Below are 22,394 nucleotides of genomic sequence, written 5' to 3'. Positions count from 1 at the left end.
CAGGACAGAGGAGTGGTCTTCCCACCCCGAAAGTCCCCTCGTGGGAACCTGTCAGAGAAACCTTCACACATGAGCCAAGGGGACATGTGTGGGAACTGAGGTCATTAACAGGCTAGCCAGTCAGTGCATTTGCAATGGAATGCCACACAGCACTTAGGCTGCGGCCTCAGGCCACACGCAGTAGGGATAAATCTCCCAGGACAGTAGGACAGGACAGTGAATCTGCACAGAGGGTACCGTTAGCACAGGTATAACCGCCCTGTGTGTACCTGCTCTAGTCCTAGAGCCTGTGTGTGCGCGCGCGTGCGTGTGCGCGCGCGTGCGTGCGTGCATGCGTGCTGTTTACGAGCAAGTGAGCTCAGCCATGTGGTGGCCAGAGGCTAATTTCCGGTGTCTTTTTGTTTTGTTGTTTTGAGAAAGGGTCTTACTATATAACTTGGGCTGGTCTGGAATTTGCTCTTTAAAAGGAAATCAAAGATCCACCTGCCTCTGCCTTCAGAGTGCTAGGATTTAAGGGGTGTGTGTGGAACCCATGGTCCACTGGTCTTAACCTCATGAGTTCTAAATTATACACATGGGTCACTTCATCTGGCTCTGAATACGTTTTTGTTTGTTTGGTGATCCTGGGGGGTTGAGCCACGGCCCCTGCATTCTAGGCAAGCGCTCTACCACTGTGCTACCCCACCAGCTCCAAAAGGGCTTGGCAGTGCTCTGGAAGAGCAGGGGTGAGAGCTGGGGGTGGGGAGGCACCCAGCTATGTAAGCAAAGAATGCCACCACATGCCCCTCTCCCCATCAGTGAGCAATGAGGTGACCTCAACACACTAGTCCAGGTGTCTGTGCCTGGAGGTGTGCACTCTGAGCTTCCCCTGAAGCAAGGCTGCAGAGTTCTCCCAACTGGCGTCCCCTGGCCTCGCAGGAGGAGGAGGGGAGCACACGCTGGTAGCCCAGCACACAGCATCAACATCCATAGCAAAGAACAGTCAGCCATCATAGGGGTGGCCGGTGTGAGGCACCAGCAGCCTGGCCTCCGAGGGCCTTGCCAAGTCTGGGAAGAATTCCCCGAACAAGCTGAGGCTTGGGTGATGCAAACCGTGGATGGAGCTGAAACCACACACAAGGAGCCTAAGCAGACTGTGAGGGTCCTCGGGGCTTTACTGGTCCAGAAGGTACATGGCGTGGGGACTGAAAGTCATGGGACAATGAGCTGTGGGAGAGAAGAGTCCTCAGCTATGGCTGGGCTCACCCCACGTCGGGAGGGCAGAATGCCGGGGATCCCAGAACAAAGTCTGATGACGACCTGACAACTTCCAGATGCCTGCCATGGCCCCACACCCTGCAGTGGGAGGGCCAAGGTGCTGCAGGGAAGGAAGCCAGGGAACCAACAGAAGGCAGGCAGGCCTCAGATGTGAGGCACTTGTCTGAGCTTCAGTCTGAAGGGTTCGAGTCCTGAGGCTTGTCCCAAGTTCTAATGTTCCAACTTGCACCTGCCAGCCTGAAGCTGCAGAGAACAGATCCTGTCCAAGATTAACATCACCCAGGCCTCAACAGGACCATGGGGAGCCTGGAGGGGACTCTTGCAACCCCAAAACTCCCAGAAGGTGATGGGTGGAATCTGGGTACCCCTGTCACTGTACAGGCTGAGCCACTGAGGCCAAGAGGACCTCCAGGGGTCCCTGTACCCAAGCCTTGGGAAACCACAAAGGAGGAGATGGAGGCGTGGGAAGAATGCAGCAAGTCAAAAGGGTATTTGTTCTACTAAGTGGCTTCTTGTTGTCAAAAATTGGCTCCAAACTGTCCACTGGAAGCCAAGTCCATATCTTCCCCTACCACACCCACCTCCCTGTCACCTGTCTGCACACACCTCTGTCCACACAATCCCTGCCCTGCCCTGGCAGCAGCCAGGGGCCCCAAGGGACCTTCACTTTTCTCTGCCCCTCCTACCTTCCTCTCCCTCCTCCTCTGCTAGGAGGCAGAGACTTCCAATAAAACCAGAAACACAAAGCCAGACTAAAGTCCCCTCCATTGTTCTGGTAAGGGGCACAAATGACAGACAAACTGGAGGGCAAACCCACGGGGACAGGAGCACTCCTTAGATGTCCCCAGACCTCCGCATGTGCACTGTGACCAGCGGGTATACACACACAGCGGCAGAAATCCCAGCACTTGCGGGGTGGAAGCACTGGGTTCGGAACCATCCTGGCTACACAGTTAAGTCTGAACTCACCCAGCTAAAACCCTGAGAGAGACAAAGAGAACAAGCAAATTACACGGAACACGGCACATGCTGGACTCAAGCTATGCAGAAAAATCAACAGGGGAGGAACTGGAGCCAGAGTCAGGGAAGGTCACACTGATGCCACCGACCGCAACCAACACTGCTGAGAGGAGAGAACGCACAGGGCAGAGGCACAAGTGGGGAGGTGAGGGGTGGCCAGTCACCCCTGTGCTGTGGCTGGAGGGGAGCGGGGAGCGGCCAGGTGTGGGGCCCAGGAAGGCTGAGGGTTTGGGGCCAGAGGTCATTCCCACACAGCTGCTGAGGCACGCCTCAGCCTATGACTTCCACGATGGAAGCATGGATGGAGAAGCGCTGATCCAAGGCCCTCTGCGGGCCCAAAATCCCCACCATTCCCACCACACCCCCAACAGATAGGCAGGACCACACCCCGCCCCAGCAGCCGTCTTAGCCCTACGGCTGCCCAGCATTGCCCCCCAGAAGAGCAACCACACTGCAGACCTGGTGGCGTCATGCTGGCATGTTCCTGCCTGCTCCCGCCACGCCCTGCCTCCACCACGCCCAGGGTCTGTCTGTCTTGCATACGGCAGCCTCAACCCTCATAGGCAATCCCCTGCTTGGCCCAAGAACAGCCAGGCTGTCCCTTCATCCAGCCCTGCTACTGCCGGGCTATGGAGCCCACCGCCACAGAGGACAGGAGGCCCTCAGGGGAGAGCACTTGACTAGATCACAGGACACAGCCTGGGCTGTGGGGTCCCATCCCAGAGGCAAGTAAATAGGCAGAGTTGAAAGGTCTAGTCTCTTCACCTCACACATGGGGAGACTGAGGCACAGGGAAGGGCCTTGGGCCTTCTGAGGCCTGAACAATCGTCTTTCCCAGCTTTATTCTCTTTTAAAATTAAATAAATAAATAAATAAGTCACAGACAAAGAAAGCTTTGTGAGTGGCCAGGAATTGGGGGGAGAATGGGCCCCTGGCCAGAAGTGGGTGTGCCAGGGAAGGGGGCGTGGCCTTGGAAGGAAAAGCAGAAAGTGCCATCCATGCCAAGGTCCACACAGACTGAAGACGGTGGTCTCGGGCAGACTGAGGGCGACAGACCCAGACCCAGGTCCGGGACCCTGCAGCCCGGGAGAGATGTTCACAGCTGGTTTGGAGGTCTTACCTCGGAACTTCTTGGGGGGGTTGTCCAGGTCCCCAGCTGCAGGCTCCACCACACAGCGGTCATCCACCAGCCTAGGGAACAGAGCAACTGGGTTAGAAGGAGGATCAGGGAACTCTGGGAGCCACCAGGGACGACTGGAATTTCTTCCATCTCTGGAACCCACCATGGGTCACTCTCTTTCCTGGCACAGCCATTAAAAGGCGAGGTCTCTGAAACCGCAGCCACCCTTTGGCTTGCATCTGGGCTCTCATACAGTGCAAAGGAAACTCCTGAGACCCTGCTGCCTGGGCAGGACGGACAGGGAGAGGAAGGAGGGCAGAAGGCAGTGGAGGCGGGAACCAAGGAGGGTCAGTTAGAGCATAGGGGAGAGAGCTGAAGAGTCAGAGAAAGTGAGGACAAGGAGAAAAATGCAATGAGAGACTACAGACAGACAGACAGACAACATAAACCTCGTGCTTCCTAGACTGATCCAGGACCTAAGCTAGGGTCTGGAATTCTTCTTAGAGCCATGGCTGGGACTTTAACCCTGCATCTCTGGGTGTGTGTCCATCCATGCGCCCGTCCCCACCCACCCATTCATCCAAGCACTCATTTACCCAGGCTTCAATCAACCCACCATCTATCCATGCACCTGCCCAAGCATCCACACATCCATGCACTCATCGCCCACGCCCCCGAGCATGTACCCACCCTACTCTTCATTTACCCATGTTCCTACTCATCTGCCCATCTGCTCGTCCATACACCCACCAACCATCTCTCCATTACCCTGCAACTCCTCATCTAGACATCCACGCACCCATCTATCAGTCCACCTACCCATCCCTCCATCTGTCTGTGCCTCAAGTTCTCCGTCCCAGTCTCCAGGAAAGAGATGGTCATGGACCGCCGTCAAGACCAGCTCTCTCTCAGCACCGTGTGGCCACTATTCCTGAATTTCCACCAATTTCCCAGCAAAGAACAGGTCATCGGCTCCATTTTACCAAGGAGAAACTACACCTAAACATTAAACGCCTTGCTGAAGTCACACAGCAGGCATCAAAGCCCACCCCACTTCCCCACTCCTTGGGTTGGCTAGCAAGGTCTTAGGATGTGACCCCCCCAGTTCTCTCCGTGGCCTCAGTTTCCTTGCCAAGCTTCCATGTGGCCCCAGCACCTCTAGGCACTCTCATCTCTCCGGAAGTGGTCGCCACACCTGGTGATGCCTTCAAAACACCACTGTGCTGCAAGCCACAAACCATGAACCTAGCAGCCCTGACGCCCTAGTTGGCTTTCTGTTGCTTCGACAAACACCATGACAAAAGCAGTTTGGAGAGGAAAGGGTTTATTTGGCTTACACATCCCTATTACAACCCATGGCTGAAGGAATTCAGTGTAGAACCATGGAGGAATGCTGCTAACTGGCCTTTTTGTAGCTCATTTAACTTCCTTTTTTATGCAATCCAGGACTACCTGTCGAGGGGTGGTGCCACCGCCCACAGTGGACCGGACCTTCCAAATCAATCACTGATCAAGAAAATGCCACACAGACTCGCCTCGGGTCAGTCTGATGGGGGCGGCTTCTCAGTGAAGACGCTGCTCTCCCACGTAACTTGTATCAGGTTGACAAAAACTAATTGGCACATCTGATTCTCCACCCTCCATCTACTCTACTAAGGAGGCTTCCCAGCCCCGCCCCGTGGGCATCTCTCCCATTCCCCGAGTCCCCGCTCCCTCCCTACTTAACACTTGCAACTCCGTTGTGCTCCACATGGAATCTGCACATTAATGACATGAAAAACCAATACAGGAGCTCCATTCCCGATTCTGGCGAGAGCCCCAAACCCTTACGCCTTCCTGAGTGGGGCAAATGTGTGACCATCTTTATTGTCATATTGGATTTCTGTCCCGAGTCTTTACCAAAGCTCCAGAGCCACAGAAATGGCAGGAAGGGTTCACCTGGATTTATGTTAATGAGGCGGCCTTTGGGAAGCCCCTCGGATGAGTATGGGGAACTGTCTTGTGATTAGAGAAAGAAACCACAGCCCTGTTTTCCTCATTTCTGGTGGAGGAGGGGCTATGGCGGACACTGGTGTCAATCAGTAATGTCATCAATCATACATGAAGGGCCAACACAGTGTCAGCCAGTGGTGGCGGGAGGCTAGTGTGGCCCGGAAGAGCACAGAAGCAGCCCTTCACCCACCACACACCTCGTCCTCCACGCCTCTCTCGCTGCTGGGTTTCGATTACACTCTCATTTGTTTTCTGAGCCAGGGTCTCGTACGCGTGCAGGACCAGAGGATAACTTGCTGAAGCGGTTTCTCTCCTTCTACCTTGTGGGTTCCAAGTATCAAACTCAGGTCCTCGGGCTCGGTAGCAGGGACCGTCTGAGCTATCTCGCTAACCCTGCAGCTGTGTTTTGTCTGCTTATGTTTTTGTGCGTGCAAATGTGTACATGTGCAGAACACATGTGAGGTCAGAGACCAACTTTCAGCATCTGGGAGTGAGTTCTCTTCATCCACCGTGTGGGCTCACTTCCTGACTGAGCTAGCTCACCAGACCCTTAAATCAGTCATTACTAATTAAAAGACTTCCCTCCCCCCCATCACAGTCATTAACTCATCCTGTACATGTGAGGCAAGCACCCTTACCGGCTGCGCCGTCTCACCAGCCACAGTAATCAGTTCTGCTCAGCCACGGTAACAGGGGGTCATGAAGTAACATGAAGTCACATTATAGGGTCCCCTAATTCACATGTATCTTTCAGGGGCCCAGACTGGTGACTGGCATCGAGAGCGGGAGACGGGGCCCCCAGCGTGTGTCGTCTGGTCTGGCACTAACTCCATACAGATGGTGCGGGGTTAGACTGAATTGTTGGCCACCCTGCTGGTGACCTGGGGAGCTGGGAAGCTGCCCGATGTTTGTTTGCATACACTGTTTAATTTCCTAAAACTACTTTGCTATTATTTCCATTTTGCAAGCAGGGAGCCTAAAGATCTCAGAGCTGGCCTTGGAAGCCAGGCTGCCCAGTACTAGCAGGTGCTATGAAGGGCCTCAACAGTGCCAGGCAGGGAAGGGGGCCTCAGCCTGCCCAACCCCCCAGACTCAAGCATTCTCTCCCTCCCCGTCTGCACTGCCACAAGTCAGCCGGCCACACTCACAGCCCCAGAAGGGCTACTGATAAATTCCCTGGTAATTCCCATACTCCTGTCCCGTGGACACCCTCTTCTCAGCCCGGCTGCTCTCCTCAGAAGTAGAGAATGTCAGCACAGCTGGGTTCCCGTTCTTCCACCACGTGGTCCTCATGCTGTCCCCATCTCAGTCCACGCCAACACCACCCTTGCAAGCTCTTTAGGCAAAAGTTCAAACCAACCCTCGGCCCCTCTCCTCCAACAGCTGCAGCCACACGGCAAGATCAAGCCCAGGTCAAGGCTAGCCCATGTTATATGAAGAGACCCTGTCTCAAAGTGGGGTGAGGAAGCCTGGGGGTAGCGCACGCAGCAGGTAGAGTGCTTGCTAGCTCAGCATGCCTGGGTTCAACCCCAACACCGAATAAAATGGCATGGTCGTGTGTGTAATCCCAGCCTGCAGGTGGATGCAGGAGGATGGAAATCAAGGCCACCCTCTACCTCATAGTGAATTCCAGAGCAGCCCGGACACGTGAGACCCGTCCCTGACAGTAACAGAAGCAGAACGCAGCTTTTCGCATCACTTCCAGCACCATCCCAGGCCAGCCTCTTCCACTCTCATGAACTTCGTGACCTCTCCCCTGCCTCCTCCCCCGCCAGCCTCCTCCCTACAGAAAACAAAGGTCCTGGGTCCCCTCCTCAGCACCACAAACTGAACAAAAAGGTTAAGTCACATCAAGTCAGCCCTCAGCCCAGAGTCTCCAGAATCATCAACCTCATGAATTCCCACAGAGGTGGCAGGATGGCTCAGTGGGGGCCGTGTCTGCCACACGCCTGACTCCTGAGTTGGACCCACCGAACAGGAAAACCAGCTTCCTCAGGCTGATCCTCAGGATCACACGTTTCTGATTTCCTCCAGGCCCTCTCTGGTTCAGCCCCACAGCCTCCCTCCCGCAGGCTCCTCAAGTTCACAGGGACCTTGGCTCCTGCCTTTTCCTCTCCTGTGACCCTTTGCTTCTAGACAACCTCACTTCCTGCAAATCCCAGCTCAAAGGACCCGTCCCCACGAAGACCTTCCTCCCCACTCCCTTTTAAAACCGAGCACTGTAGCCAGGTTTGGTGGCACACGCCTGTAATTTCACTTCTTGGGAAGTAGAGGCAGGAGGATCAGGAGTTCAAAGTCATCCCTGGCTGCACAGCAAGTTCAAGGCCAGCCTGGGCTACGTGATATAATATGGAGTTACAGGATATGGAGCTACCCACAAATACAAAATGTAATCAGTGCTCTGCTCCATGGTACGCTGCCCTCCCTGGCCTTTCTTTGTTCTGGTTGGGACCTGGCTCTCACTGCCACATGAGTGGTATGCAGATCCCATAAGGACAGGGGTGTGGACTTTGCCCTCTGCATCGCCAGTGCCCAGACCTGCAGAGCAGGCCGCGTAAAACGCATACTGAGTGGGTGAAACCATTCGTTCTGCCAGCAGTGGAGGGAACACGAGCCTCGAAAGACAGGGTCCCTGCCTCATTGAGAAGACAAGAATTTCAAGGATGAAGGATACACATTGGTACCAGCTGGTGGTACCACAACACAGCAGTGGGTTCTGTCTGGATTTAGGATGGGGAAGGTCAGAGCCTACCAGACCAGGTGTGCAAGGGCCTGGGAGCCGCCGAGGCCTTGAATAATGCATAAATTTTCCTATAAGCCATCATGAATCAGACCAGCTGGTGGGCTCTCTCACAGCCAGAAGGGAGGGGATACAGACGCTGTGGCGGGGAGAGGGGAGACACTGACCAGGGTCTACACAAGCCCCTGCCAAGGTTTCTAGAGCCTTCAGGAAATGTGGAAGTCACAATCAGGAGAGACTATGGGGGCAGTCCCACTGCCTACTCTTGGCCAGTACACAAGGCCTTATAGGAAGGAAGAGGGGGAAAGGTCCCCTTCTTCAACAAAAGCAGGACACACTCTTTTTTTTTTTTAAGACTTATTTATTATGTGTACAGTGTTCTGTCTTCATATATGCCTGCAGGCCAGAGGAGGGCACCAGATCTCATTACAGATGGTTGTGAGCCACCATGTGGTTGCTGGGAATTGAACTCAGTACCTTTGGAAGAGCAGGCAGTACTCTTAACCACTGAGCTATCTCTCCAGCCCGGGCACACTCTTTTTTATTATTTATTTATTATGTATACAGAGTTCTGTCTGTATGTGTCCCTGTAGATCCAAAGAGGGCACCAGATCTCATTACAGATGGTTGTGAGCCACCAGTGGTTGCTGGGAGTTGAACTCAGGACCTCTGGAAGAGCAGCTAATGTTCTCAACCACTGAGCCATCTCTCCAGCCCAGGACACACTCTTAACCAGCTGCTGAGCCATCTCTCCACTGTAGCCAGGCCTTCTGTATTGAAGGATCCAGAGAACCCAACACCTCTACAAGCCCTGCTTCTCCTCTTCAGGGCATTACAACTGAAGCACCCCAAGCCAGTACTACCTGACCAGGTGGGAGGGGGTGAAGCTACTAACAGATAATCCGGAAAGCCCTTATCAGATGGGCTTCCAGGAAACTGGGGACCAGAAGCAGGCCTGAAGACACCAGACAGGTAAGTTTTGGTGACAGCTGAGAAAGTGCCCCCAGATTTCCAGCTGGGCCTTGGTCCCACACACCCCACCCAGCTGCAAGCGAAACTCCCCACGTCCAACCACCCACTATCACCAAGGGAGGTGAGCATGGCCTCGCCCCAGCCTGCCTCAGCAGCTACAGCCAGAACACTGGGCCTGGGCTGGGTGCCAGGGTGGGTGGAGACCCACAAGGGCTCCCCACTCCTCTCCACCCAGTGGTACTGCATCTCGGGGTGTAGCACCCCTCCCCCTCCTGGGGGGCAGCTGTGTTCATGACAATAGCCCAGCCACAAGTACACACCTGGCACCAGAACCCATGCCAAATCCTCAGCTTGCATCCCCTCTCTGTCTTACCCTCCCGCCAAGGTCCCTCTGTGTGACCTGCTCTTATTGTCAGAAGAGCCTCCGATCCTGCCCCTCCAGGGGCTGAGCTGGGCTCCTCACTCCCACCAGGTACCACCCTCGCCTAATAGCTGATGACACATCAGAAAATCGACCCTCTCTTGTACTGAGCTCTGTCATTTATACATCATATTTTATATCCCGTATTCAGTGTATTCTTGGCACAATCCAGGGTGCCCAGGCAGGAGCCACCTGGGCCACAAAGCTGATGAGATGGATGATGGCCCACGTGTGATGGCTCACTCGAGCACAACACACACACACACACACACACACACACACACACACACACACAGAGAGAGAGAGAGAGAGAGAGAGAGAGAGAGAGAGAGAGAGAGCGCCAGGCTCCATTCATCAACGAAGCCTCAGTAAGAGCCATGATGTACAGGACGTGATCTACCCTCGGGAAGCTCATGCCCACCCTGCCAAGTGCCCAGAGGACAGGCTGTCCATGTCCACACCTGCCCAGCCACACAGAAGCCCTAAAGACAGGACCTGCTGCTAGCCTTCCATCCACGGGGACACACAGGCCTGCACTGCACGAACATGATGGAGGGGCTGGGATCCTAGCAGGAGGCCCGTGAGCAGAGCCATCCTGGTCCCTAAGGGAGGAACTAGCTTGCTCTAGAAAGCCCCGACAGCTCCCCCTTGTTCAAGGAGGACCCCAAGGCCTTGGTTTAAGAGAGGAAGGCTTCATGCCAGGACCTGCGTGGCCCATTTGGCACTGAGTGGACTTTGAGATTCAAGTGGAAGCCATGGGAAAGGCAGCCGGGTGGGGTGGGTCAGAGCTGGCTGGAGATTAGATAAGGAGGAAGGGCTCTAGAGAGAAGTGGGACGGGCCTTTCGGGGAGCCTGACTCAAAGCCTACACCAACCAGCTCAGCCACCAACAAAAAACAGCATGGGACAGAGAAAACCCCCAAGAGTCCTCCCATCCACAATCCACAGTGGATGGCGTGGGGGGGGACCCATAGCCACGAGGGACAATTAGTGGCAGTTCCCAGCCCAGGTGTCAACCTCCAGCCCAGGGCACCGGCTACCCCTCCACAGCCAATGGCCGGGGAGAAGGCCACATCCAACAGCAAGCACTCGGAGACCATCTGGATGGGTTGCAGTGATGCGGGGAGCCCTGGGGAGCCCTCTCCAGATGCCCACAGTTGCACCTGCTGGATAGGATCTGGATGTTGGAAAAGGAACCCAGACTCACTGGCTGGGGTCTCAGGCAGTGGTGCTCTGTCTGTCTGTCTGTCTGTCTGTCTGTCTCCATTCCCCCCCCCCACACACACACACACAGAGCATCCCTTTCTTTACCTATGCCCGTCTGCACCAACGAGCCACCCTATGGCGTGCAAGGGGCCAGGTATACGGAACATACAGAATTCAACAGCAGCATACATAGTTCAAGGCTTCAGGGAGCTCAGGGACAATAAGCCCTGCACTCAGTGAGTCTCCCCAGGAGGGATGTAAAGATGGTTGAACTTGGCCTAAAAGTAATGATCCCAGCCAGGGTTCGGGCTCTGAGGGATACTCTGCCCACCGGCCGGGGTTTCTGGCTCAGCATCAAGGTGAGCTGCTGTGTGCACAGGAGGACACATCTATAAGGGTGCCAGAAGGAAAACTAAGAAGAAAGAAGGGACCACAGAGCAGGAGGGGCTCTGCTGCCCTCCCCTCAGCCCCAAACCTCTGGACCTGCAATCCATCACTCAGGAGCAATGCTCAGCTTGCCGCACTCGCAGAGTAACGGGGCTGAGGCGCCTCAGAAGGGCAGAACTTCAGATCCAGCACACCCTCTCTAGACCTCCTCAGAGCTCTCTGGGAAACTGACCGAGTGTTATGGAGCCCCAAAGTCAGATGCTGGGGACTTGACATTGTGGTTGTTAGTATTCAGGCATCTGTACTAGCCTGTTCTTGGGGTTCTGACGGGATACACCCTCAGCTGCAGCCACTAAGAGCGCCACCTGTGCATAGTCACTCTGTTCCCTTTTAAAAAGGGCCCCACCCACCTCCCATCCTCTCTCTCTTTCTTTCTCTCCATCCCTGTTCCACTCTCTCTCCCCCCTTTCCTCTTTCCTGTCTCCTGCTGCTCCTGTCTCTGAAGGTCGGTCTCCCCCGTCCCCTTTTTATGATCCCTTTCCCTAATAAAAAAAAAAAAACCCTCTGCTTGGACCCTGTCTCATGGCATCCTTCTCTCGAGTGCTGCTTTTCTTAAATTACAACAGTGGTTGGAAAACAATGTAGCTGGGAGGCATAAAGACCAAACACTGACCATGCAGGACCCTGAATTAAAGCAGAGGTCCAAGGCACTCTAAGCAACTGGACCACGGACTGAGAATGCAGGTGCTGTTAGGACCCAGGGGAGCATAGGAGCTTGTTTATTTCTTTTGAGACATGATCTTGGCTGGCCTGGAACTCACAGAGATCCACCTGCTTCTGCCTCCTGAGTGCTGGGATTAAAGGTGTGCACAGAAGGGTTTTGGTGAGACAGGGTCTCGTGACGCACAGATTGGCTGCAAACCTACACAGCTAAAGTTGACTTAGAACTCAGGGTCTTCCTTCCTGCCTCTGTCTCACAAGTGCTAGGATTACAGGTATGTGTCACCACACCCTATTTTATAGGGGGCTGGGGATGGGACTCAGGGTTTCAAGCTACATAAGCGCTCTACCAACTGGGCCGCACCCCCAGTTCCACCGGGAGGTATCTTTTCCTGAAATGTAGGTGTCCTCAGATGCTAGTGAGGGATCCAAGGGACAGCAGAACCTGTAAGTGATTGACAGATGTGTGACCACAGCCATCCACGTCACTGTCATCATCCTGAGACATACCTGATCTTCCTTTTCCCTGACCCATGTCACCAAGTGTCTCCCACTGGACACCCGGAGACTGGTTGTCCCAAAGGCTGGAGGAAGGGCTGATGGCCAGCTGGCTGAAGGAGAGATGAGGAACGGGATTTGTTAAACAAATAAGCACCTGCAGCAGCTGGAGGCTGAGATTTGTGTTCTCTGCCCCTCTGGGTCTGCCCACCTGCCAGCTAAAATCCTCCTTGCAAATGGGATCGGGCTTGCAGCAGGCCCCTCCTGTCACCTCAGGGACAAGCCTCAGTAATGGGGTCCAACCAACCAACACCCTCCACCACAGGGTCAGGGGGCAACAACTCCACCAACTCCTCTCTCTCCCGAGGGCCCTGCAGCGTCCTCATTAGCAACCCTGCTCCCTGACCCCAGGCTCTTGACAGCTGGGAAGCTCAAGTACCAAGGCTGGGCAGCCAGGCCCTGGGCTGGGCAGCTGCTGGCTCAGGGACCTCACAGCTCACACTCCCCTGAGATGAAGCTGTAGAGTCTTCTCCCTTCCTCAGGCCTACACCCCTCCCTGCTACCCCCCCCCCCCGCAACCCTGGAGGGGGAGGGGGGACCCAGCCGTACATTCATTGCAGTCTGGAGGGCGGGGCTGGATGTGGACATCCACACAGATTCCAGCTGTGTGTACAAGATTATCGAAACCCAGAAACCTGCCCCCAAGCTGAAAGCAGAAAGCTGGTGTGTCTCTCCCCACCCCAGACCCAAGCCACCACCCACTGGGCCGAGCCAGGGTGGGGACACAGGGTCAAGAATGTAGGGCAGGGCAGTGTGGGCAACTGACTACAGCAGGATTCTTCAAGGCCAAATTGCTGGCTTCCGCCTGAGACCCTAAAGTTGTGAGGCAGAAGCTGGGGGCGGGGCTGACCCTGTCTTCCACACACCCCTACGCCACCCCCCTCTTCACTTCACCCCACGGGGACATCACACCCATGTGCCGCTGCATAGGACCGCCACCACGCCCAACCCAGAGGCGGAGGCTGTTTCACTCCCCACCAGCCACGCAACAGTCACAAGCATGTGACACGAAGTGGGTCAGACCCTCTGTGGCACAGTCCTGCCCCTGCCACCAGACAAAAGCACTGCAGGAAGCTAGGAGCCGAGAGGCAAAAGTAGGCCTTCCCTTTGATGTCCATCCAGATAGCTGAACAGGTGTCCAGACATGTGAGTTCCAGGATGCTCGGGGCAAAAATGTGAAGATTCACAGTCAGAGAAGATGGTTGGTACCAGGGATGCTCTCAGAGTTACAGGGATGCCTCCTACCTGGGATGCTCTGCCGCCACAACAGTGTGTTAGCTTGGGAGAGGGCAGACGCAGCCACCGAAGGCAGGGTATATGTCTTTTTTCAAAACCTGAGTTTGCAAGCATGGGACTAGCTGAGGCTAAGCCATGCCTCGGGCTAAAGAACAAAAGTGTTGTACCTGCTTCCACTGAAGTCACAGTTAAGCCAGGGCAGGTCTGAAATACACCTGGGGGATGCAAGAAGCTTTGGAAGGACCATCCTTCCCCCAGGAATTACAAGGTCTCTGGATTAAGGCTCAAAAGCTCCCCAGGTCTCTGGATTAAAGCTCAAAGGTATTGTATCAGCTCAGCGCTGGACAGGATACAACCAGGAGAACTAAGTCCAGAAACAGTACCTGGCACACAGTAGGTACCTTAATGAAAGTTTGCTGAATGACTTCATGAAGTCCAGTGAGAGCAAAGAGACAGGTCTGAGCCAAGGAGCAGGCAGACCAAGCAGACAAACTTCCCCCCAGTCCATTTAGGGCCCCAGGTACACATGCAGGGAACGAGGCAGGATGGTGCACACCTGAGATCCCAACACATGGAGGGGTCCAGGCAAGAAGACGATGAATGATGACAACAATACTAAAGTCAGCCAGGGCCACATAGCAAGGCTGTCTCAAATGACCAGAGGGTCTAGTCTAGGGGGGCTCTCGTCTGTGCTGCCCTCCTTGGTGATGCGGCCCAGTAAGGGCTTCAAAATAATAAATATAAGTAAAAAATAATACCAGGAGTCTTTAAAAGCATTAGCACTACCCTCAGCTGAGTACCCGCCACGGAACTAGGGTACACGCACACACGCACGCGCGCGCGCACACACACACACACACACACACACACACACACACACACACACACACACACAAGCTATGCCCCCGGCCCCCTTTTCACTCTTGACCTTGCAATCCTCCTGTCTCCATCTCCTGAGCAGCTGGGGTGACCCCACCACATCCAGCTGGGAGCTAGATTTTTCTTTTAAACACCTTGCACCCAAGACATTCCCAGGTACAGCTTGAGTGCCTTAGGGAATGTGCCGGGTGGGGCTGCAGAATGGCTCAGCAGTTAAGAGTGACACTACTGCTCTAGCAAAGAACCCAAGCTCAGTTCCCTCACCCATGCCCAGGAGCTCATAATCAGCAGAGGGGGATCCAATATCCCCCTCTGGCCTCCACAGGTGGGTACCTGAACTCTCTGTCTCTCTCTGTCTCTCTCTCTCTCTCTCTCTCTCTCTCTCTCTCTCTCTCTCTCTCTGTCTCTCTCTCTGTGTCTCTCTGTGTCTCTCTGTGTCTCTCTGTGTCTCTCTCTGTCTCTCTCTCTCTCTCTCTCTCTCTCACACACACACACACACACACACCCGCATCCACACACACTAATAATTAAAATTTTTCCTCCCTACCCAGGGTCTCACTATGTAACAGCCCTGGCCATCCTGGACCCTTCATGGAGACCAGGCCGGCCTCACAGAGATCCGCCTGCCTCTGCCTCCGAGTGCTGGGATTAGCGGCTGTGCTCCATTACACCGGCATTAAATCTTTTTTAAGAGAGAGAGAGAACACACAGGGTGCTCTGTAAGAACCCTAGGTTTGATCCCAGCATGGGGGATGGGGTACTCTGAGAAGGCAGGTTTGTGGGAATGCCCAGTTACTGATGGAACAGGGACCAGGGAGCTCCATACCGAGGTTCCTGGCCCAGGGGCCCTCAACCCCTGACTACCCTGCCATGGGGTGACCCAGGTCCAGAAGTGCTGAGACGCCCCCCCACCAAAAAAAAAAAGTGATCACAGGCCATTCACAGACAGCAGAGGTTCCCTGACAAAGGCCTGTACCCCCAACTCAATCCCTGGGACCCTGCAGCCACCCTGAGGGCACTAAAAGGTCTCCAGAGGACCAGACGGACCTGCCATTCTCATGGCCAACTTTCTCTAGCCGCTGGCCTGGAGCCATGCTAACCTTCCCTCTTCTCCCTCCCTGATCTGCAGCTCTGGTCTTTGTTGCCTCCACCTGGGTGAGGGGCGAGGCCCGCTATGGCCACGCTTCCCTGCCAGGAACAGGTGTGGGCCTGCTTCCCCAGGTCTCAACCACCTCCAGGATCCACTCCCAGCCCAGTTAATATACAATCTTCATGGGACCTCTAATTATCCCAGAGGTTTTAACAGACTGTGTCAGTGCTCAGGCCCCAAAGCCAAGCTGCTGCACCTCAGCCAGTGCTCCCTTCCACCTCCCCAGCTGGCCCAGCCACTAAGGCTGCCTGTCTTCAACAAACTCATTTCACAGACTCCACCTGACTGCCAGACACTGAGCATTGAGAGAGGCTCAGGAGCCCCATCACACCAGCCCCAGGGTTCAAGACCCTGGTACCAACAACCTCAGGAAAGGCTGAAGGACCAGAGTTAAGGATGGAGGCAGACCAACTTGCAGTAAGACAGAGAGCCTCTTGAGCCGCTTCCAGCCCTGGGGATGCCATTAAAATGCAGTGAAAGACTGAGGTTCAACTCAGTGGCAGAGCACAGGAACCTGCTTGACAAATGTACCTAGCATGTAGTTAGCATGCCCGAGACCAGCATGCACAGTTAGCATGCCCGAGACCAGCATGCACAGTTAGCATGCCCGAGACCAGCATGCACAGTTAGCATGCCCGAGGCCAGCATGCACAGTTAGCATGCCCGAGGCCAGCATGCACAGTTAGCATGCCCGAGGCCAGCATGCACAGTTAGCATGCCTGAGGCCAGCATGCACAGTTAGCATGCCCGAGACCAGCAGCATGCAGTTGGCATGCCTCAGAGCAGCAGCATGCACAGTTGGCATGCCTCAGACCAAGGTCCAACTTCCTGCACTGTAGAAAAGGAAGCAAAAGCCGAGAGGCTCTGGTTCAGTCAGACTGAACGTGCAGTGTCTTAAGAGTCTATCTACCAAGTTCAGCCTTTTTTGTTTGTCTGCTTTGTTTTGGTTCTCTTGAAGACAGGCTCTTTGTAGTCCAGGCTAGCCTTGCGCTCCTTATATATAGCAGAGGCTGTTTCAATTCATGCTCCCCCTGCTACTACATGCCAAGTGCTGGGGTTACAGACCCCATTCCACAGGACTGTGGAGTTCCTAAGGGGTGCTGCCGCTGGGGACTGGAGTCCCTCTGGGTACAGTGAGTTACAGCACCATCACTCATCCCTCGTCAGCGGTAAGCCAGGCTCCCTCCTCCTTCTTCACAAGTCCCTAGCGCAGTGCAGCCTCCATAATGGCACAGCTGACTCACTGGCCCTGCCAGCGCTGGCCCTGCGAGCATTAGCTGGGACTACAAGGAGCTTGATTCCCACCAGAGAGCAGTTTGAAAATGCCACAGGAAAAACAGAGTTAATTCTGCCCTGGAAGGTGAGGTCCCAGCTCTTTCAAAAGAGGCCACTTTGGGCTAGGTCTCAGAGGGTGGGACAGATTTACTCAGGCAGGCAGGAGCCACACAGGAGCAAAGGTAAAGAGACCAGGGGGTGGTTCCAGGAAATGCACCTGAACTTCTGTTGAGGTGCTTGCCCATTAGGCTTGGGCCTGCACACCAGGCCGGGCTGGGAAGGCAGTTGTCTTCTGGGGGCGGGGGGGGGGAGTTGCATAGGAAGGGACACCCTGGGGTCAAGAGCTCTCAGATGTCCCTGAGACCTGCCCTGAGGTCCAGGTGGACTAAAGTAGCAGTTCCTGGGGCAGGACGGGCCAAAAGGAAGAAAGTGCGTGGAGAGCAGGAACAGAAGGCTGCTGGAGATCGCACTGAAGGTGTGGCTCCATGCTTAAGAGAGCTGGCCTCTCTGGAAGAGGACCTGAGTTCAACCCCACCACCCACAAGATGGCCACACCCATCTTGTAAAGGGGATCCGGTGCCCTCTTCTGGCCTCCACAGCCACCAAGCACCCACATGGTACACAGACATGCATGCATGCAAGCAAAACACCCATTCACATAGAGAGAGAGAGAGAGAGAGAGAGAGAGAGAGAGAGAGAGAGAGAGAGAGAGAATGCAGAGGGATTCCCAAACGAGGGAGAGAGACTGCCTGAGGGTGGGGAAAGGAAACTGAGACCCTTCTCTTGGCTCCGTCCACCCTCCAGGGGCTTAAAGGACATCTACCCAGCTCAGTCCTGAGCCAGACACATCAACAAAAGAAGTGGCTATTTTTCCAAAGTGCTGCAGAGCTTGGGGAGGAGGGGGCTCGCACCTCTGCCTTCACCCCTCCCCCACACACACACCGGTCCCACAGCAGAGTGTGAAGAGCTGACTGGATCTCCCTGGCACTGCTCTGTGCCGGGCTTGCAAAGATGCTGGCCCACATGTGGCCCCACCCCTTTTCTCCCGGTAACTTCAGAGGAGAAATCTGACGGGGAGGTGTGTGTAGGAGACAGCCTGGAGGATGCTGGGAGGGGGAGGAATGCTGGAGCTCACTTCTCGGCGGGCAGGGAGACTCCTGCGGTTTCTCCTCCCTACAGCACACTGAATTCCAACCACCAAGTGGAGAAACCCAGGGAGCCTGGAACTTCCCACCTGCCGGAACAGTGTAGGGCTAACCTCAGACTAGTGTAGGGCTAACCTCAGACTAGTGTAGGGCTAACCTCAGACTAAGGATGCCCCACACACACTTTGAGAGGCCCCACAAAGGAGTCACCCTCTGGGCAGTTGGGTGTTGCTGGGTAAGATGAGACCACAGAACATTGCCGCCCCCTACACACACACACACACACACACACACACACACACACACGTACACACACGTACACACGCACGCACGCACAGCTGTGAGCCTGAAAATGGGGCAGGAGCACTAGTAGATCCTGGCCTGCTCTCCTTTTACGCCTCCAGCAGCAAGGTGCCCTGGGGCTTCTCAAAGATACAGGTCTCTACCCTCTCCCAGTTCTCAGGCCTGGCACCAGCTTGGGATGGAATCGATTCCCTGCTTATCCAGCCCAGACCCCGGGGGGTGGCAGCCAGAATTAATTAATGTTTGCAAAGCGCTCTAGAGAACCTGGGACCAGGGGCGCCAGAGTTGCTGCACAGGAAATTGACGGGGAGGAGGGGGGACGACCAGCTGGCCAAGACCTGGGTTGCCTGGGCCGGGAGGGTAAAGAAAACACTCCTACTAAAGGGGGTTGGGGCACAAGGCGAGTGAGAAGGGGCTACCCATCAAAAACCGATTCAGGACGGGGCGACAGAGGTGAGTGCCAGGCTCCAGCCTGAGCCAACCCTAGCACCCCAACCCCAGCCAAGCACACCCAGTCCCTCTCCAACTCGGGGCCCAGACACCTGCCACCTGCACCTCCCAAGGACCACTGCAGAGGAAGTTCAAACCCCTCGGCCGGTCGCGAGCGAAGGAAAGCAGTGTGCCACAAGTGGCGGGCTGAGTGGGCCCCGGCGCCTCCTGCGAGCGAACTCCCCAGGGCGCTTATACTACCTGAGCACTTCCTTTCCAGTGTCCCCTCGCTTCTGGAGACTGGGGCGCCCAAGCCCGCTATCGAGGGGCAGGGGACAGGGCATCAGGAGACTCCCAGCTGGTCGGGCATCCCCGACGCCCCCTCTTTGCCCTAGGCTCACTCACCCCAAAGTGCTGATGAAGCCATTGACCGAGCCCTCGGCGTACAGGGACACTATGTCCCCGATGTGAAGAAAGCTGGACATTTCGTTCATGGCTTTGGCCCTCCGGGGCTCCAGGCGGCAAGGTTGCCCGCGAGCGAGCTGCCAGGCTCGGCGCAGGGGGCTGTAGCGCACTGGGCGGAGAGGGGCGCGGTGCCACTTCGCAGCCCGGCGACCCGGACGATCGGGGCGGCCGGGGCAGGCTGGCGGCCACCGGAGCGCGAGGAGGCGCGGTGCGGCCCGGGTCCGGGTGAGGAGGTGACCGTGTCTCGGCGCGTCCGCAGCCCTCCAGCCCGGCCCGGCCCGCGCGTACCTGCGACTGCGAAGGAGCAGGAAGTCTGAGGCCGCCACACACATGCAAATCGCGCCGGGAGGCGGGGAGGCCCCCCCGGCCCGGCCCGGCCCGGCCCGCCCCCGCTGCGGCTCCCACGTGCACCCGCGCCCCGGCCGCTGCCTCCCCAACAGCGCGCGCGCGCGCGCCCGGCTCGCCGCCGGGGGACCCCGAGGTCTGGCGTGCCCCAGACGGCTGTCCACCCGCAGCGCGCTCCGCTTAGCGGCTCTTCACCCTCGGCGACCCCCAGATGGCCTGCCCTGTGGCCCACGCGTGGCGGAGCACACCGGGGACTTGGCCATGGTCACCCTGCGGCAGCCGCGCCCAGCTGAGAACCGTCTAGATCCCGGACGCACGCTTAGCGTTGCACATCGGGATTCATGTCTCTCACCATGGAAAGGCTTTTCATTGCACAACAGAAAGTGATTGGACTTGGAGGGGAAATGAAGCAATGGGGTGGGTTTTATTTTTTTTGTTGTTGAGGTTCTCTCTCTCTCTCTCTCTCTCTCTCTCTCTCTCTCTCTCTCTCTCTCTCTCTCTCTCTCTCTCTCTCTCTCTCTCTCTCTCTCTCTTTCTGTCTCTCTGCATTCCTGTGCACAAAGATCCAACTTCCGAATCAGTTCGGCCGCTCCCTCCCCAGGAGGAATTGGCTCCAATTTCTCTCGGCGCTTTCTGTCTTCCCTTTAAAATAAATAATAGTGGGAGGGAGAACACTAACGGCTCTAGCTAATAGTGCGCCCCGCGCCCACAGAATCAAGTTCCCGAAGCCGCCGGCTGGGGCAGCGCCCCAGACTCTTGCTCACAAAACTGAGCCCCGAGACTCATCCCCCGTCGCCTACTTTCTGTTGTGCGCCGCTGAGGCTGGGCGTTTGCTTCCGAGTCTGTCGTTCGAGCTCCAGAGATAAGAGTGCTCCCTGCCACCCCCCCTTCTGTCACGTTTGCTCCCTCCCCCCCTCCGCCCTCACCCCTGTATTTCCTGAGGGTCGGGAGTGGGGGCGTTTGTCCCAGGGAGAAAAGAAGGAGGGGACTCGAGACAGAAGCAGGAAGAGACCCGGGAGGGGTGGAGACAGCCGCCAGCCGTGAGACAGCTGCCGACCTGGACAGAGAATCCCAGAGCTCCTAGACACTTAGAGCTGATGATAGCGGTCATCCAGGCCTTAAGGGGGAAGTAGAGACAGGAGGACCCAGAGTTCACGGCCACACAGTAAGGTCTAGGCCCACCTGGGCCACATGAGACTCTGACTCAAAATAAAATAATAATAATAATAATAATAATAAAAACGGCCTGGAGAGACGGCTCCACCGTTCAGAGCACTGGCTGCTCTTCCAGAGGATGACGGTTTGGTTCCCATGGTGGCTCACAACCTCTGTAACTCCTGTTCCAGAGAATGAGGGTTTGGTTCTCATGGTGGCTCACAACTGTCTGCAACTCCAGTTCCAGGGGATCTGACACCTTCTTCTGGTCTGAGCAGGCAGGCACCAGGACATACATGCAAGCAAAATATCCATATACATAAATAAATAAATAAAAGTATATATAAAGACCCCAAGAAATTGAAAAGGACACCTCCTCCAGGATTTCTGAGTTCCGTTTCACTAGTGCCCACAGTCACGTCAATTTTACCTAGACCTCATGCCTTTACTCTTGGATGTAAAAATATCTGAAACAATGTTTTCACAAACAATACTTTGAATGTTTGCCCTAACCTACTAGGTTGGGGGTTTTTTTTTGTTTTTTGTTTTTTGTTTTTTTAAACAAAAACCAAGGTCTCATGTGGCAAAGGCTGGCCTCCAGCTCTGGTCTTCCTGTATGAATCACCAGGCCCCATAAGCCTTGATGGGAATGGAAGCCAGGGCGTCATGCATGCTAGGCAACCCAGTTACATTCCCAAACGCATTTTTTTGCTTTCCCTTGCTGTGATAAAACACCATTATCAAGAAGCAACTTGGGGAGGAAAGTGTTTCTTTGGCTTCAGGGCAGGAACCTGGCAGCAGGAACTGAAGCAGAGGCCACACGGAGGGGAGGTGCTTACTGGCTTGCCCAGCCTGCCCAAGGGTGGCGCCACCCACAGACGTCTGGGCCTTCCCACATCAATCACTAACCAAGAAAATGTCCCAAAGGCCAGTCTAATGGAGACATTTTCTCAACTGAGGGTCCTATTCCCAGATGACCCTGGCTGTGTCGAGTTGTCAAAAACTATATGGCACATGTGTCAAATAAGTTGTAAGCTATAGTTTGAATCTTATCTAGTGGACTCTTCCGAAAGAGATGCTCACAGGCCAGAAAAGCACCGAACAGCCCAGACACACAGCAGGTTTCTGGGAACTGGAGTCAAAGCTAAGACCCAGTACAACAGTGTCTGGAATAGCCAGGGCTTCTGGGTTCTCAGACCGCAACACCTCCCAGATCCAGCCCCTGGGACAGGAAAGTTCCTCTTGTTCTCATTCTTCCCTGGGGTTCCACAGGGAAAATAGACATTCGTTCCAGAAGCATCTGTTGAAGTCCTACTGTGGTGGTTTGAATAAGAGTGGCACCATAGCCGGGTGGTGGCAGCACTGGGAGGCAGAAGCAGGAGGATCTCTGTGAGTTCGAGACCATCTTGGTCTCCAGAGCGAGTGCCAGGACAGATAGAGCTTCACTTCACAGAGAAACTCTGGGGAGAGGGGAGGCCATAGGGCCTTTAGTCCCAATGCTCAGGAGGCAGGTAGATCTGAGTTTGATGCCAGACTGGTCTACAGAGCTAGTTCTAGGGCAGCCTGGGCTACAAAGAGAAAAAACCCTGACTAGCAAAAACAATACAAAAAAATAAAATA

General features: G+C 55.3%; 1 protein-coding gene across 1 annotated transcript in view; it reads right to left on the bottom strand.

Moving 5' to 3' along the window:
- Positions 1–19,578, bottom strand: part of LOC100751775 (inositol 1,4,5-trisphosphate receptor type 3) — a 61,982-nt gene extending 42,404 nt beyond the window's left edge. Inside the window, exons 1-2 of the mRNA XM_027388997.2 lie at positions 19,215–19,578; positions 3,398–3,468 (exon numbers count right to left, since the gene is read on the bottom strand). Coding sequence (XP_027244798.1) covers positions 3,398–3,468; positions 19,215–19,303 — 160 coding nt within the window. The 5' untranslated portion in view covers positions 19,304–19,578. The remainder of the gene's footprint in view (positions 1–3,397; positions 3,469–19,214) is intronic.
- Positions 19,579–22,394: the final 2,816 nt, after the last annotated feature.

Source organism: Cricetulus griseus, assembly GCF_003668045.3.
Source record: "Cricetulus griseus strain 17A/GY chromosome 1 unlocalized genomic scaffold, alternate assembly CriGri-PICRH-1.0 chr1_0, whole genome shotgun sequence".
Taxonomy (NCBI): Eukaryota; Metazoa; Chordata; class Mammalia; order Rodentia; family Cricetidae; genus Cricetulus; species Cricetulus griseus.
The sequence above is the reverse complement of the archived record's forward strand: the minus strand, read 5'-3'. Positions and strand labels throughout refer to the sequence as shown.